This window comes from Notolepis coatsorum (assembly GCF_963971535.1).
Source record: "Notolepis coatsorum genome assembly, chromosome: 10".
In the NCBI taxonomy this organism is placed as follows: domain Eukaryota; kingdom Metazoa; phylum Chordata; class Actinopteri; order Aulopiformes; family Paralepididae; genus Notolepis; species Notolepis coatsorum.
This window is the reverse complement of record NC_140174.1, coordinates 87,574,183-87,592,071: the sequence shown is the minus strand read 5'-3', so window position 1 is coordinate 87,592,071 and position 17,889 is coordinate 87,574,183. Positions and strand designations below refer to the sequence as shown.

The 17,889-nt window shown below is 43.4% G+C and overlaps 1 protein-coding gene across 1 annotated transcript; it reads left to right on the top strand.

Annotated features, from left to right (window-relative positions):
• Positions 1-1,102: 1,102 nt before the first annotated feature.
• LOC311235796 (eukaryotic translation initiation factor 4E-binding protein 1-like) lies at positions 1,103-17,090 on the top strand. Its single transcript, XM_084323283.1, has 3 exons — positions 1,103-1,558; positions 13,359-13,556; positions 16,469-17,090. Exons 1-3 carry the CDS (start codon positions 1,423-1,425, stop codon positions 16,498-16,500), a joined length of 366 nt encoding a protein of 121 aa, XP_084179409.1. The 5' UTR covers positions 1,103-1,422; the 3' UTR covers positions 16,501-17,090.
• Positions 17,091-17,889: the final 799 nt, after the last annotated feature.

Genomic DNA, 17,889 nt, shown 5'->3' with positions numbered 1-17,889 from the left:
AAGACCCATCAATTACATCATCCAACATTGTTTAAAGGGCTAACACATTCCCCTTGACAGAATCGCTTCATATTTAGTCGTTTAGTCGCCATTAACATATCCATTTGTAAATATTATTGGCCACCTTCTTGTGATCCGGCGGAGTGATGTGATGTGGGTCGGTTGTGGGCGGGTCCTGGGCCAGCAGCGTGGATTGTTGCCAATAAAGACGTGTAAAATGACTGTTTCAGCCAATCAGAATCGAGAAATTTGCATGCCGTTGTATAAAAAAAAAAAATTCAGGGACAGTAAATTTACATTAATAAACATTGCTGTAAATGTGCCAATGTTAGCCAAAACATTTTCAACTGTTGTCCCTGGGCCAGGTGTTTAAATACATTCTAAACAAGACATAACAGCATAACTGTCGGGAGAACTCAATTCTACACTGTGTGTGGGCTATATTTGATCAGCATTAAAGTGTTCTCAGCAGTAGGAAACAAAGTGAGACCCAATGTCAAAATAATTTTAAATAAATGTTTCCCAGTAACAGGATGTTCCTATGTATCCACAAATGCAACCATGCTGAGACAACTCCTTGGTCCCAGCTGGTGAATATCATAAATCCAACCATTACCATTTGAATATCATCATTCCCCAAAAAAAAGTAGAATTGTGTATGTCTGAGCTTCTAAGAACGGATCCAGAGATAATCACTGTTTCTAAGCTTAGAAACGTCACTGTGGTTAAAAGACAAACTTGTCTGAAATCAGCACACACACAAAAATAAAGTAAACAGACAAGCTAACTAATGCATATTATGTTTATGAGCCCATGGACCCAAATCGGAATGGGGTGAAGAATTATTATGATGAATTGAAAATGGGGGACACTGATGTAAACAAGACGAAAGTATTTCTCTGGTCTGCATCCCCTTAACAATTGTGTGTATTGAGCTGTACTGTATGTACCCATTCTGCAATCTGTTAATAAAATGTTCAATCAATCAATCGGATCGAACCTGAACATTATGAAGCGTGATACCATTTAGCGCCATTAGGGGGCAGGAGAATCGCAATTTTTCGACCCAAGAGCATTTCCCTGTGTCCTTCTTACTGTTGTTTTGTACGTGTAGGGTGAGGCAAATAACGTGTGCTCGGGTCCTTTTAATGAAGAACCTGGCCACTTCTGGGACATTGTATGTTGTAATGTGGCAGGTTTAGAGACATTACATACTATTTGCACTAATGACAAAGAGGTATTTATATTTTATTTATCAAAAAAGAATAGCCACTTACTGAGCCGCCAAAGCACTATCTGAAACAACTGGGCGCCGTTTTGTTTTGTTGTTTGTTTAGTTTGTTTTGTTGTCAATCCAGGACTTCTTTGTTGTCTTGTTTCATGTTAGTTAGATAGTTATATAGTTTAATAAAGCAAGCGAAGATGTCTACAGGCTGTCAGGAGACCATCACCAAGGCCATCCCGACGACCAGGCGGGTGACCATAGGCGATGGAGCGCAAATGCCGCATGACTACTCTACAACTCCCGGAGGAACACTTTTCAGCACAACGCCTGGCGGTATGCAGCATAACTAATAATAATAGTTTGCATGACTCTATATGTTTACTTGTGCGTTGGTGAACGATTTTTAGATATTGCTGACTAGCTTTGATCACTTTCTAGCAACTTTCTCAAAACTATTGCATGCCTGCTGCACTGATGCTAACTGCAGGAAGTACCTCTCCTGTCAAACAGCAGCCAGGCTGCTCGGTGCTAACTGCTAACTGTCAAACGGCACCACATCGCACGAGCCAGGCTGCTCCATGCTAACTGCTAGCTGTCAAACAGCACCACATTGCACGAGCCAGGCTGCTCTGTGCTAACTGTCAAACAGCAGCACACTGCACGAGCCAGGCTGCTCGGTGCTAACTGCTAACTGTCCACATCGCACGAGCCAGGCTGCTCGGTGCTAACTGCTAACTGTCAAACAGCACCACATCGCACGAGCCAGGCTGCTCGGTGTTAACTGCTAACTGTCAAACAGCAGCACATCGCACGAGCCAGGCTGCTCGGTGCTAACTGCTAACTGTCAAACAGCAGCACATCGCACGAGCCAAGCTGCTCGATGCTAACTGCTAACTGTCAAACAGCACCACATCGCACGAGCCAGGCTGCTCGATGCTAACTGTCAAACAGCACCACATCGCACGAGCCAGGCTGCTCGGTGCTAACTGCTAACTGTCAAACAGCAGCACATTGCAAGAGCCAAGCTGCTCCATGCTAACTGCTAACTGTCAAACAGCAGCACACTGCACGAGCCAGGCTGCTCGGTGCTAACTGCTAACTGTCAAACAGCAGCACATCGCACGAGCCAGGCTGCTCGGTGCTAACTGCTAACTGTCAAACAGCAGCACACTGCACGAGCCAGGCTGCTCCATGCTAACTGCTAACTGTCAAACAGCAGCACATCGCACGAGCCAAGCTGCTCTGTGCTAACTGTCAAACAGCAGCACATTGCACGAGCCAGGCTGCTCGATGCTAACTGCTAACTGTCAAACAGCAGCACATCGCACGAGCCAGGCTGCTCGGTGCTAATTGCTAACTGTCAAACAGCAGCACATCGCACGAGCCAAGCTGCTCGGTGCTAACTGCTAACTGTCCACATCGCACGAGCCAGGCTGCTCGATGCTAACTGTCAAACAGCAGCACATCGCACAAGCCAGGCTGCTCGATGCTAACTGCTAACTGTCAAACAGCAGCACACTGCAAGAGCCAGGCTGCTCGGTGCTAATTGCTAACTGTCAAACAGCAGCACATCGCACGAGCCAAGCTGCTCGGTGCTAACTGTCAAACAGCAGCACATCGCACAAGCCAAGCTGCTCGGTGCTAACTGCTAACTGTCAAACAGCACCACATCGCACGAGCTAAGCTGCTCGGTGCTAACTGCTAACTGTCAAACAGCACCACATCGCACGAGCCAGGCTGCTCTGTGCTAACTGTCAAACAGCAGCACACTGCACGAGCCAGGCTGCTTGATGCTAACTGCTAACTGTCAAAACAGCACCACATCGCACAAGCCAGGCTGCTCGATGCTAACTGCTAACTGTCAAACAGCAACACATCGCACGAGCCAGGCTGCTCGGTGCTAACTGCTAACTGTCAAACAGCAGCACATCGCACGAGCCAGGCTGCTCGGTGCTAACTGCTTGTCAAACAGCAGCACATCGCACGAGCCAGGCTGCTCGGTGCTAACTGTCAAACAGCAACACATCGCACGAGCCAGGCTGCTCGGTGCTAACTGCTAACTGTCAAACAGCAGCACATCGCACGAGCCAGGCTGCTCGGTGCTAACTGTCAAACAGCAACACATCGCACGAGCCAAGCTGCTCGGTGCTAACTGCTAACTGTCAAACAGCAGCACACTGCAAGAGCCAGGCTGCTCGGTGCTAATTGCTAACTGTCAAACAGCAGCACATCGCACAAGCCAAGCTTCTCGGTGCTAACTGCTAACTGTCAAACAGCACCACATCGCACGAGCTAAGCTGCTCGGTGCTAACTGCTAACTGTCAAACGGCACCACACTGCACGAGCCAGGCTGCTCGGTGCTAACTGCTAACTGTCAAACAGCAGCACATCGCACGAGCCAGGCTGCTCTGTGCTAACTGCTAACTGTCAAACAAGCAGCACATCGCACGAGCCAGGCTGCTCGATGCTAACTGCTAACTGTCAAACAGCAGCACATCGCACGAGCCAGGCTGCTCGGTGCTAACTGTCAAACAGCAGCACATCGCACGAGCCAGGCTGCTCGGTGCTAACTGTCAAACAGCAGCACATCGCACGAGCCAGGCTGCTCGGTGCTAACTGTCAAACAGCAGCACATCGCACGAGCCAAGCTGCTCGGTGCTAACTGCTAACTGTCAAACAGCAGCACACTGCAAGAGCCAGGCTGCTCGGTGCTAACTGCTAACTGTCAAACAGCACCACATCGCACGAGCCAGGCTGCTCTGTGCTAACTGCTAACTGTCAAACAGCAGCACATCGCACGAGCCAGGCTGCTTGATGCTAACTGCTAACTGTCAAACAGCAGCACACTGCACGAGCCAGGCTGCTTGATGCTAACTGCTAACTGTCAAAACAGCACCACATCGCACAAGCCAGGCTGCTCGATGCTAACTGCTAACTGTCAAACAGCAACACATCGCACGAGCCAGGCTGCTCGGTGCTAACTGCTAACTGTCAAACAGCACCACATTGCACGAGCCAAGCTGCTCGGTGCTAACTGTCAAACAGCACCACATCGCACGAGCCAGGCTGCTCGGTGCTAACTGCTAACTGTCAAACAGCAGCACATCGCACGAGCCAAGCTGCTCGGAGCTAACTGTCAAACGGCACCACATTGCACGAGCCAAGCTGCTCGGTGCTAACTGCTAACTCTCAAACAGCACCACATCGCACGAGCCAGGCTGCTCGGTGCTAACTGTCAAACAGCAACACATCGCACGAGCCAGGCTGCTCGGTGCTAACTGTCAAACAGCAGCACATCGCACGAGCCAGGCTGCTCGGTGCTAACTGCTAACTGTCAAAACAGCAGCACATCGCACGAGCCAAGCTGCTCGGTGCTAACTGCTAACTGTCAAACAGCAACACACTGCATGAGCCAGGCTGCTCGGTGCTAACTGCTATCAGCTAGCGTTAGCTGCCTCGGGATAAAGGCCACACAAGTACTGACATTGAAATAATTAAAATGTGTTTACATATGGGACACCACTGCGACTGTAGGGCCATATATATATATATATATATCCCATTAGAACCCACACCCATTTCTACTTCAAGGAAAATTATTAGGGGCATAAGACTGACTAAATAGACTACAAAGAACACATTTCTGAATTTATTTTCAAAATTGCGCCCCCTAATGGCAAAGATCTGAAAAGTTACATATATGTCACATTGGGCGTTAAGCATTAAACTTGTTCCTAATTCCCATGTAGTGCACTACATGGTACTACATGGTACTACAGGATACTACATGGTACTACATGGCACTACATGGTACTACATGGTACTACATGGCACTACAGGATACTATGTGGTACTACATGGTACTACATGGCACTACATGGTACTACATGATACTACATGGTACTACATGGTACTACATGATACTACAGGGTACTACATGGTACTACATGGCACTACATGGTACTACATGGTACTACATGGTACTACAGGGTACTACATGGCACTACAGGGTACTAGATGGCACTACATGGTACTACATGGCACTACATGGTACTACAGGGTACTACATGGCGCTACAGGGTACTACATGGCACTACAGGGTACTACATTTACAGGGTACTACATGGTACTACATGGCACTACAGGGTACTACATGGTACTACATGGCACTACAGGGTACTACATGGCACTACATGTACTACATGGCACTACAGGGTACTACATGGTACTACAGGGTACTACATGGCACTACAGGGCACTACATGGTACTACATGGCACTACAGGGTACTACATGGTACTACATGGCACTACAGGGTACTACATGATATTACATGGTACTACATGGCACTACAGGGTACTACATGGTACTACATGGCACTACAGGGTACTACATGGTACTACAGGGTACTACAGGGTACTACATGGTACTACAGGGTACTACATGGCACTACAGGGTACTACATGGCACTACATGGTACTACATGGCACCACAGGGTACTACATGGCACTACAGGGTACTACATTGAAATATGACTGATATTTGTTTTAATATGCTTTGAACAATTGAACAATATAAAATATATTAACTATAAAATATCATTGAATCAGACAAATTAACTGAGCAGATCATAATAATTGTTCGCATTGTGACATACGTGTCACAGCAAATTTTCATGAACATTTTAAGGTGATATGCCCGGTGTGACATATGTGTCACAGCGATTTTTATCAATTGTTTTCTTTATCATTTTATTCAAGAAATGTGTTCACAACAGGTTATATATCATAAAGCCCATGTTATGTAAGCATTATAATTCTTAAATGGGCAAATCTTACCTTTTAGCAACAAAAATCTAGCTTTTGAATGTTAGCTACTTCTGTAATTTAGTCACCACCATCAGTCATCATTGTGGAAAGGTGGTTTATGGGAGCACAACATCACATGATCTGTCACATGACCCCACCAGGATGTTCCACTGGTGTCCCTTTGGGACTTCATGAGGTAAAATCAAGAAAAACGCTTTATATGGACATTTCCAGGACATGTAAAGTACGTGTGACACCTGTGTCACGGTGGGTCCTAATGGGATATATATATATATATACGTTCGTCACGTTAATGTTAATGTATGTAATTCATATATCGGTAAATTGTGTATTGTAATGTTTGCCAGTTGACATTAGCCAGTTAGCTTGTGCTTGTCTGATGCAATGCATGCAATATATTAAAGGTAGAATCTGCCCCGCTTTGTTTAGTTTTTGTTTTGGTTGGAGTTGAGTAACTTATTAGTATTACACTGAATTTCTCCAGACCTCTCTTGGCAGTGCCTACCAGCAGTAGCAACTCCTCCCATATACCCACTGAAATCCAACCCAAACATCAGACAAAAACAAAAGATGTAAACAAAGTGCAATACCATGAGGGGCTATTTTGCCTAGGGGCGCTGTTTGACAACATTATAGAGTAAAAGTATAGACTAACTTTAAAGCTCTGCTTATGCACATCCCTGTTTTGGGGGTGTAAACTAAGAGTTATTTCATTAACTAAAGATTGAAAACTATTGTTCTATGAATAACATAAATTCTTTTTGATTTTGGATTTGCCTTTTCCTTTCCACGTGTCCCAGACACGCCTATCCTAAATACTTGCATGAGTTTATTGGTCATGTGATGACACTTCCTCCTTTTTCATTTTGTCAAACATCTGAGGCACTGGTGTGACTCAAAGGCTACATTCACACTGCAGGCAATAGTGGCCCAAATTTTGTTTTTTGCTCATATGTTACTCATATCTGATTATTTCATGACTGTGTGAACAGCACAAATCACATCAAATCTGATTAATTCTTTTCTTTTTTTTGCAATGCAACCTCAGTCTGAACAGTCAGAATTCATGCAACTTTGACACCATTCTAGATTGGCATTCATCACAGTTCAGCGCTGCCAGGGGTCACTTTGTGAATACAAACATGGAAGACAGCTGTGATGGAGGTGGTCAGTGGAGGACCAGTGAGGAGTTTACCTTATAAGTATTTGGGGTGATACTTCTGTACAAGTGAAACTTTAGGGGACGTATCATAACCGGTCTGTGTTGAAAGCATATTGAAAGAAGAAATGTCTCTCGTTCACCTCCATCTGCTCACAGATTAGCTGGCTTCCACTGCATATCAATTTATAGATTAAACTGTGACTTGAGTGTCCTCCATGTTTATATTCATCTTCGTTATTGTTCATTCGTACATGCAGATTCAATTTGATCTTGGCCAATTTTTTTTAAATAATGTGATCAGCCAAACAAAGAGAATCTGATCTGAGCAATACATTTGAATTGAGCGCTAAGGCTTGCTGTGTGAACTTAGCCAAAGACACAGAGCCTGTCGGCTCATGGCCTTGTATAGGCTTTGAACCATAAACCTGCCTGTGTCAGCAACAGAATCAACAGGCGAGCAACAAAATCCTTTGGACTTCCGGTAAAAAGAAAAATCTAAAATAAAAGCTCTCATTCAAACTCAATAAAATACACAAATGGAAGTAAGAGAACCACGGTGGTGCTGCTTGCAGTGTTGTTGAGAACCACGGTGGTGCTGCTTGCAGTGTTAAATCAATACAGTCTGTATTAGGTGATGTTTCAAATATAGCCAAGAGTAAAGACCCTGACCCTATCAAAACAGCAGTCAAAGTGTATTTTTACACCACTACGTTTGTTTAGCAATGATTTTGTGGCTAGATCCACAAAGAATGGATTGCACGGAGCAAGTTGCACCCTTACTTACAATTCATTATGAATTGAAAATGGGGGACCCTGATGTAAACAAGACAAAAGTTTACTGTATTGTACCCATTCTGCAATCTGTTAATACAATTTTCATTCAATTAATCAATCTGCACGGTGATTGATTGAATGAAAATTTTATTAACAGATTGCAGAATGGGTAGATAGATATTAATCTATCTCGCAGCTCACACAGTATACAGACATTGACAGTTCTCATTCAGTTGTTTCACGTTATGTCTGCATCATGAATAAAAAATAAGCACATGATAAAATTCTATTAAATCATATCTATCAATATCAATAAGAGCGTGATGAGATAAAAGCAGGTGTGTAAAAAACAGGTGTATGAAAAACAGTGTATAAAAACAGGTGTAAAAACGGTGTGTGGGTCAGAGGTCAAGGTCCCCCGCACTATATTACGCTGTTGTACAATACAGTACGGCTCAATACACACAATTGTTAAGGGAATGCAGACTAGAGAAAGACTTTCGTCTTGTTTACATCAGGGTCCCCCATTTTCAATTCATAATGAATTTTAAGTAAGTGCAACTTGCTCCGTGCAATCCATTCTTTGTGGATCTAGCCCTTAGTGTTTTTGTTTTCATATTTTCTTTTATTTATTTCAGATATTAATTGAAGTATGTTTTAGGTCGACAGCGATTTTCCACTTTTGGTCAATGTTAGCATTGGTGTTAACTAGGGCTGCAACCAATGATTAATTTGGTAGTCGACTCGATTATTTTTTCGATTAGTCGACTAATCGAAAACCAATTATGTAATCCTTTTTTTTTTTTTTTTAACTACCTATCTTTGTGAAAGTGGCTTCTCAGCTCTGGTCCAGCTGAAGACAGAGCAGAGGAACAGTTTGGACATTGAGCATGACCTCAGAGTTGCTTGTCTACCATCACCCCAGACTTTGAGACTCTTGTCAGGACCAAACAACAACATCATAACATGATGATCCCATAGCAAATTAAAATAATGACTCATGAAACATTTGAATTTGGATCTTAAGCCACTTTAAATGAAAATGTATTTGAAGAACAATACAGCAATCACTCATAACAAGATAAATAAATTAAATAATACAAATTAAAGTGGAAGTGTACTTTAAATAACAAAAAAAATAATAATAAAAAAGAAAAATAACTAGCAGCATCTGCCCCCAGCACCGCGGCTGATGGGGCTGTAACTTGGTCCAGGACCAGGAGGGTGACGTGGAACAGCTGTAAGGGGAGAGGGGGATGAGTCAGATCAGACAGACTTCTAGGTCTTTTGTTTGCTGTGTGTGAGAGGAGTCCGTGTGTGTATGTGTGTATGTGTGTGTGTCTTACTCTGATCGCTGTGTGAGTGAGAGGAGTGTGTGTACTGTGTAATTTGTGTGTGTGTCTTACTCTGATCGCTGTGTGAGTGAGAGGTGTGTACTGTGTAATTTGTGTATGTGTGTGTGTCTTACTCTGATCGCTGTGTGTGAGTGAGAGGAGTGTGAATGTGTGTGTGTCTTACTCTGATTGCTGTGTGTGAGAGAGAGGAGTGTGAATGTGTGTGTGTCTTACTCTGATCGCTGTGTGTGAGTGAGAGGAGTGTGTATGTGTGTGTGTCTTACTCTGATCGCTGTGTGTGAGTGAGAGGAGTGTGTATGTGTGTGTCTTACTCTGATCGCTGTGTGTGAGTGAGAGGAGTGCGTGTGTAATGTATTGTGTGTCTAGTCTGATCATCATCTCCTGCAGGGGAACAATGTTTTCAATGTCCAAAATTTGCTATGGGATCATCATGTTATGATGTTGTCTGGAACCCTGAGAAGCCACTCTCACAAAGATAGGTAGTGTACAAAAGAAAAAGAAAAAAATTTAATGACTAATCGACGCAACAATTTCTCGTCGACGATTTTTTTATAATCGACGTCGTCGACTAATCGTTGCAGCCCTAGACTGTTAACCATGATGTCGGATGTCCCTAGAGATACATGCAAGAACATGCAAATGGTCCTTGTAGAAGTGGAGCAATCTTCCATTTACTTGGGTATGTACTAGGGATGCCCCGATGGATCGGCCACCGATCGTTATCGGCCGATACTCAGTATAAATATGCAATCTGTGAATTCCGATAATTAGTCATATTCGCCGATAGCGGAAACCGATCAAGCGAAGCTCTCACTCGCTGTCTGTCTCAGACACACACGACCTGCAAACTGCCGCTGCTCCTCCTCCCTAGCACCGCCCGCCCCCGTGTAGAGTTTGTAAACAAAGAGGTGCGGCTCCTCTGCTCGAGTCTGTAGTGCATTCGACCTGCGCTAACGTTAGCTACCTAGCTATCGTTACTGTTTAAACAAAATTACCCAGTCAACTATTCACGTTTAGTAGGCATTGTCTAACGGTATTTAGCCGGCTAGCTACCGATAGCTCCTGATATCAACAAATGATCCAGAAAGTCTAGTAGTTCATGTTCATACCTCAGTTAGCTTGCGTTAGCTTGCGTTAGCTGATGTTAGTTTACTGTTCAAAACGAAATGTCCCATTGAACTAAAGTTCTGTCTTAACGTCATCTAGCCGGCTAGCAGTAGCTACAGATAGCTCTTGATATCAATGTCTTATAACATTGATTTAATGCGTATTCGAGCTGAGGGCTTGCTGAATGTGAAATGACCAAAGCACTTAACGTTACCAATGGGGTCCCGCTGCAGCGCCGGAGAATCCTTTTTGGAGCTGGAGGCTACTAGAGTACACACAGACAGTGGAGCTGTTTGCAGATAGTGAGCATTTTGACTTGTTGCGTGGTGGCGATGTCTCGCAGATAATACAAGTACAAGTCTAATTATATAATATATATATTTTATAAAAAAAAAAAAAAAAAAACTTTTTATATAAAATACATTTTTATTTCTTTTTAATCAAAAACAATCGGATCGGTATCGGCCGATATGGCTCACGACGATCGGTGATCGGTATCGGTGGCAAAAAACGTGATCGGGGCATCCCTAGTATGTACTTTTAGGCAGATTTTCTGAAAATATGGCTAAGGCTTAGTATTCCCAGTGGAATGTATTCCCAAATATTGTGTCTGTTACTAACTTACTATGCTTGAGTAAATTGTAATGAACCAAAGGAGAATATCAATTATTATTATTTAAAAAAAGATTTCCACCTTTGACAGTGAATAACACCATGCTAACATTGACCAGACATGAAACATTTAGCTCATTCAGCACCTTCTTGAGATCAAGTGTACAAAAAATCTGAGCAAATTAATGATGATGATGGCAGATGATTTACAGGTTTTCTTGTAGATGCAGTACTGCATTTTGCCATCCGGACACATGCAATTTGAAATATGAATATAGAATATCGGGCCTATAAATACATCTATGGATCGGCCCAAATCTCCTCTTTCCAATGGAGTTAAATCTGGATTTAGTACCACCAGGCCCCCGTTACAGGGCAGCGAAGAACGTGAATGAAATATACTGTAAGTATAGTTACTTTTCTATAATGTCCGCCATTTTTTTAAGAGGTTAAATCTTATTGTAAACAAACTTTCTCATGCTTTTATTTTGAAGGCCAACTCACTAAACTGGAAGGGATCCTGTGGGCAACTCGCAACAGAATTGTGGTTGACTTGTAGGTAGAGCTGCCGCGGTATTGATGTTTTCCTTACCGCACAAATTTGCGAAATATTTCCTACCGCTGCGGTTATTACCCCACACACACACAAAAAAAAAAAAAAAGTTTGAATGCATTTTTTTTTTTGGAGTCTACTCTTTATAGCATATAGCCTGCCTCTAGTCTAAATGTCTATCTTTAGAGGATGACTTTGCAGCATGAATATTGTTTGGGATTCGGCAAGCACGCATTCGTTATTAAAAGTGAAACACGGATTCGAAGTCTCCCCTCTGTGTCGCGGGCAGGGGTGGTAGCGGCGCGCCCGCCGGTTACCCCCCCGACCCTTTCTTCTTCTTATTATTATTATAACGTTACTACTTATGATTACAAAAGCATTCGTTTTGTGGCATTAACGTTATATAGTTACACGTTCAATAACATCAGCGTATTTACCGGACCATAGCAAGGCAAGCGTTACTCAATTCATATCTCAGTTCCTTTCTTTGCTCAGAGCGTGCCGAGTTGTACCCATTCTGCGGTCTGTTAATAAAGTTTTCAATCAGACAAGTGTATAGAACGAAGGGCTTTTATTATAACATTTCGTTGCAGTAAAATCATTATGCCTCGTTCCCTGAGGAGCGACGGTAATCCACTCCGGTCTCCGGTGGGAGCTAACGTATTAGCCGTGTTGTGACTGTGAGCTCTGATCAATGGCTGACATTCAGGAAGTAAAAGCACTGCAAGACGCTCCAACGTGTGACTCGTATCTCTTCTGACCAATCAGTGGTCTGCAGTGTTTCATGTGACTTTTCTGGTACCCAATAGGGTCGCTTGGAACCTCGACAGAGAAGTAGGGTATATCTGCAGAGCCGCAAGCCCAACGAGAGCAGGGTACTTTATTATTATTATAAAAAACAGCGGTGATGCGGTATTCAGCCCAACTCTGCGGTGGGCATGATGTAACAGCGATACCGCGGTAATACCGATACCGCGGCAGCTCTACTTGTAGGCCTACATTTCCTTGACAACCTTCAATTTGAGACTTTGATTTATATGCGTATCATTGCAGACAAATTCCAAAGGTAAAACCAAAACAACAACCCTGTTTTACAATCTAAAATAGCAGTACATTGTTGTGGATTACAGGAATCACAGACTTGCAGTACTTTTAGTATCTTGGGCTATGAACGAATCATGATAATGTCAAAAGAAAGGTCCCTAGCAATAATTTGTGTGTTCTAAATGTAATTAAACAGAATGCTTTCTAGGGAGGGGGGGGGGCACCGCATGCAGAGGAGCATTATGAACTATGAGAGGAGAATTATTCTTTTACAAAGCAATGTACAATGTAGGACATTTATTAAAAAATATAAAAAAAAAAAAAAATGTAGGCTGAAGCCGAGGCTATATTGCCTACCTTTTTTTCATTACATTATTAATAAAAAAAAAAAACATAATTCAGTACATTTTGCAAAAACAAAAGGTTATGAAAGTTTCCTTTTGTATAAACATTTTATTTAAAAAGAATTGTCACGGTTGTTATGTTATAATATAATTAGGATTATAATAAGGTTTTATATTTATGTATCACCTTATATTTGAACAATTTCTTAAATGTATGTATCGAACTACACATTTTTTATTAGTTGTCATCACCGTTATTCCATCGTTTTACCCCTTTAACAGACATCTATGAAAACAAAGCCCTAGTTATGGCTTATATTTTCCTCTCCGTTCCTGGCTCCCTACACAATAAAGGTACCAGAATCATCTACGACCGGAAGTTCCTGTTGGATTGTCGCACCTCTCCAGTGGCCAATACTCCCCCCTCCCTGCCCGACATTCCAGGGGTCACCAGTCCTCCCCTCAAAGACGTTGATGACAAGGCCCATAATGGAGAACCACTGAAGAACAACACCAACGACATCAACTCCGCACCTGAGAACAAAAGCATTGGTGAGAAGACTACTGATCACACAGCGGATGTACACACATCATGCATACACACACACACCTAGGCTACAGTACATACACACCTACAGTACATACACACCTACATACATACACACATACACACACACATACAGTACATACACACCTACACACACGCATACATACAATACACACCTACAGTACATACACGCCTACAGTACATACACACCTACATACATACACATATACTGTACACACATACAGTACATACACACATACATACACACCTACACACACGCATCCAGTACACACCTACATACATACACGTCTACATACATGCCTACAGGCTAGACCCAGGCTGACATTTAGAGTTTAGAGTTAAAAGTGGTTAACATTTGATTCAAACCGGTCAGGGAATATTTCAAGAAGCATTATTGGCCAGTTAGCCAGATTACTGTGGTACAGGGTTTCTACGTCATTCTTTATAAATCACACTAGAATTACTGCTGCCCCCAGGAAGAGCCGTGACCACAGGCTGGGGGGCGATCACACTAGAATTACTGCTGCCCCCAGGAAGAGCAGTGACCACAGGCTGGGGGGCGATCACACTAGAATTACTGCTGCCCCCAGGAAGAGCCGTGACCACAGGCTGGGGGGCGATCACACTAGAATTACTGCTGCCCCCAGGAAGAGCAGTGACCACAGGCTGGGGGGCGATCACACTAGAATTACTGCTGCCCCCAGGAAGAGCAGTGACCACAGGCTGGGGGGCGATCACACTAGAATTACTGCTGCCCCCAGGAAGAGCCGTGACCACAGGCTGGGGGGCGATCACACTAGAATTACTGCTGCCCCCAGGAAGAGCAGTGACCACAGGCTGGGGGGCGATCACACTAGAATTACTGCTGCCCCCAGGAAGAGCTGTGACCGTACCGTAGGCTGGGCCGTGACGCCCTTCTCTCCAAATAAGACAGTTGTTAGCTAGAGCTTCAGCGCTGACGTTACATTTAAAGATGGCACAGTGGAGTCGAATAAGCAGGGTGATCCGTCCTAAATGAAGGCAACTACACAATCTTCTGAGCTTCAGAGTGCATTCGGTCCATGCTGCCAATAACCTAACTTGTTAGATTAGATTCAAATGTATTGTCATTATATACTATAAGTACAGTACAATGAATAGAGGTTTGGCTTCCAACCAGAGTATAAATGTAACAGTAAAATGCAATGTGTACAGGTGATTAAACATATAAATTAGTACTACTGAGTGTAGTGCTAATCGGATGTATGTACAGAGTTTTATTATTAACAGTATTATTATGTACAGTGATGGGTATAAAGACACTATGGTAGTGGTAGTAGTAAGTCATACTGGCCAGCAGTGTAACTACTGTAGTAAGGGATATGTACAGATATAGATATAGTATCTACAGATGTGTACAAAGGATTATATGCCGGTATGTACAGATGGATGTGTCAGAAGACTCACTCTTACATTAGCATGGCCCGAGAGCACTCTGGGGCACAGACACACTGGGGCACAGACACACTGGGGCACAGACACACTGCCTGTCAGCCTTCATTTATCAAACATCGCGCCGCTTCCTTGACTGCTACGATGATGTTCCAGATTTAGTGGATTTCATGCTGGCCGCCAGTGTCAGATTGCACCAACAGTAGGGACAAGTAGGGACATTTTAGTGGTCAAGGTGCAAAAGTAAACAGTTGCAGAAAGGATACAAATACAAAATGCAGACCTCTTTAATATAGAGGTCTGCATTTTGTATTTTTGTATTATACAGTCCCCTAACATACTTAATATAAAAACACATAGAAATACATTGCACCATACCAATTATTGCACAAGGATTACCATTGCACATAGCCCTAGACAAACGACTGGTAGATCCTATGTTGTTCTGTCCCTCTTGTTTAACAGTCTGATTGCTGAGGGAACAAAAGATTAGCCAAATCTGCCCCTTTTTATTGTTCTTTGCAGGAACCTTCCATTGCCCCGATAGTTTGGTTGGTGTCATGCAGATCATACTAACTTGTTGTTTGGGTTAGTTATAATCCAGTGGTTCTCAAACATCATGTTAGCTGGGCTTTTAGACTCAATCTTGTTATTGTCTAAAATACTAGCCACTGTATGGGCTATATGTGGTTAGTAGGTATACCTGCAATACCTCCAGGTATGTTGAAGACCACCAGTGGTGTGTCTGGGCGTCACAGTGGTCAACACTGTTGCCTCGCAGCGAGAAGGTCCTGGGTTCAAACCCCCAGCAGGGGGGGTGGAGTTTACATGTTCTCCCCGTGTTTGCGTGGGTTTCCTCCCACACCAGACATGTTAGGTTTCCTGCCATTGCCCTTGACCAAGGTACTTGCATTACAACTGGAGTTGGTCCCTTGGCCAAGGTATTGACATTACAACTGGATTGTATTGACATTACAACTGGAGTTGGTCCCTGCGCGCTGCACTATGGGTGGCTGCCCACTGCTCCTAAATTAGTCAGGATGGGTCAAATGCAGAGAACAAATTTCCCCAAGGCCATTGATAAAGGTACAACTTAACTTAACTTGAAGAACACAGACTCTTCAACACAACACTCACTGTCTCTGCTCTAGCCTCAAATGGTCTGCTGCAACCAGGAGGAGACATGGTCGTCTATACCCTCACCAGACCGACAGTAGTAGTAGAGTTGGTATTACAACTAAATTGGGGAGAAAAGGCAACAAAAATCAAATAAAAAAGCACAGGTGTGACGGAGTAAAGAGGGTGATGGGGGGGGGGGGAAATACTGAAAACACCAAGGCAGTACCGCTTATGCAGGTGCCACTATTACATTATAAGCATCTCAAATGTAGCTTTCATCTCTGTGAAGTGATCCATTTAGTGTTGTTCCACTGTTAAAAATGTGTATGCATTGTTGTTTTTTAAGGTGATGATGCACAGTTTGAAATGGACATCTAACTTCAATCGGCATTGAAGAGATGTGAGTCAACTACCCTTAAACACCACCATGATGCTCTAGAAGAGAGGCAACGACTACCCTTGACTACCACCATGATGGAGAGGCAAATGAGTACCTTCTCCAACCCACCCCCTCCATTCCTCGACCAGCATGGAGGCCCAATATTTCCAGTGTGTTAGCCTTTTTCGTGTGTGTCAAATGTAATTTAAGTGCAAATCAGCTACATTTGTAAAGGCTTTGAAAGTGATTCCAAGGTGGAATCGGGTGTGCCTTCCTGTAGAGTGATGGGTGATTTGAACAATCTACACTGAAAACTCTCTTCAGCATTCTAGATCATTGCATGGAGATGAAGCTCCATTGAAAAGGGGAAAGAAAAAAAATGTGTTTTTCACATCATTCCAATCGGATGCCTCTGTCGCTATACCCATTCCCTGACGCCTCTCTTGAGATATGCCTTTAAGAACGTCATAATACTGAATAATTTCTTTTCACCACAAGTGTCATACAGAGGAATGTAAAACATGCTTTTGTTGGATGATATTTCTGATTTGGTTTGCAGGGTGAAATAGCAATAAAGCAAAGAACCTACCATCTTCTCATGTCCTCGTCTCAGTGCGATGTGATACGAGTCGGTTTCCCGCCAAAAGCGGCCTTGTCCAGGCAAGAATGCTGTTGTGTATTGGAGACGTTGAGTCAGAATTATCTCCTGTGAAATCACTGGGTCTTTAAGTAATCTGGGCAGTGTCATTAGTTCAAACTGGTGTAGTGTGGCAGCTCTAATACACATATCCTCTGGCAGCGCTATCAAAGAGAGAGAGAGGGCACTGAAACACTGCTCTAGAGGTGATAACAGACCTTTAACAGGGAAAGAAAAAAGACTATTCAAATGTGATAACAAGCCACTCGCAATAAGATAAACGTCTTAGCAATCTGGTTTTTAAAGAATAGTTGCATTTTTTTCCAAGTAAGCTCCGTTATTATTCTGATAATGATTGGTTTATTTGAACTTGATGTGATGCGTCATAATGCCGCTATGGGTGCAGCACACGCCGCGTCAGTGGAATTACTCAGGAAGCACTCTGACTGTTGATAACCTTTGATGAGCAAGAGAGGTCAACACACAATCACCTCAATTCCCCTCCTAAAGCCTGATGGACAGTGGGGTCGTGGGCATGCCACACTGCTACAAAGCCCTGGTTCGCACAGTGGGGAGCAGTAAAAGAGCGAGTGGAATGAGACCACAGGAGCAGCCAAGAGCTACAGAGTTCCACCGCTCAGTGGCTACTATGGCACCAATTTCATAATGTATCGAGATGTATTCCAGATTGTTACAATGGCATAGATGTTGTCAAACGTGTTTTTCAACAGAAAAGAATATCGAGTATGTA

Bases quoted from the DNA above. Each gene is read 5' to 3' on its own strand.
- LOC311235796 (XM_084323283.1), top strand. From the start codon at position 1,423: ATGTCTACAGGCTGTCAGGAGACCATCACCAAGGCCATCCCGACGACC. The intron at 1,559-13,358 runs GTATGCAGCATA...TACACAATAAAG, and splicing joins TTTCAGCACAACGCCTGGCG to GTACCAGAATCATCTACGAC. The intron at 13,557-16,468 runs GTGAGAAGACTA...TTGTTTTTTAAG, and splicing joins ACCTGAGAACAAAAGCATTG to GTGATGATGCACAGTTTGAA.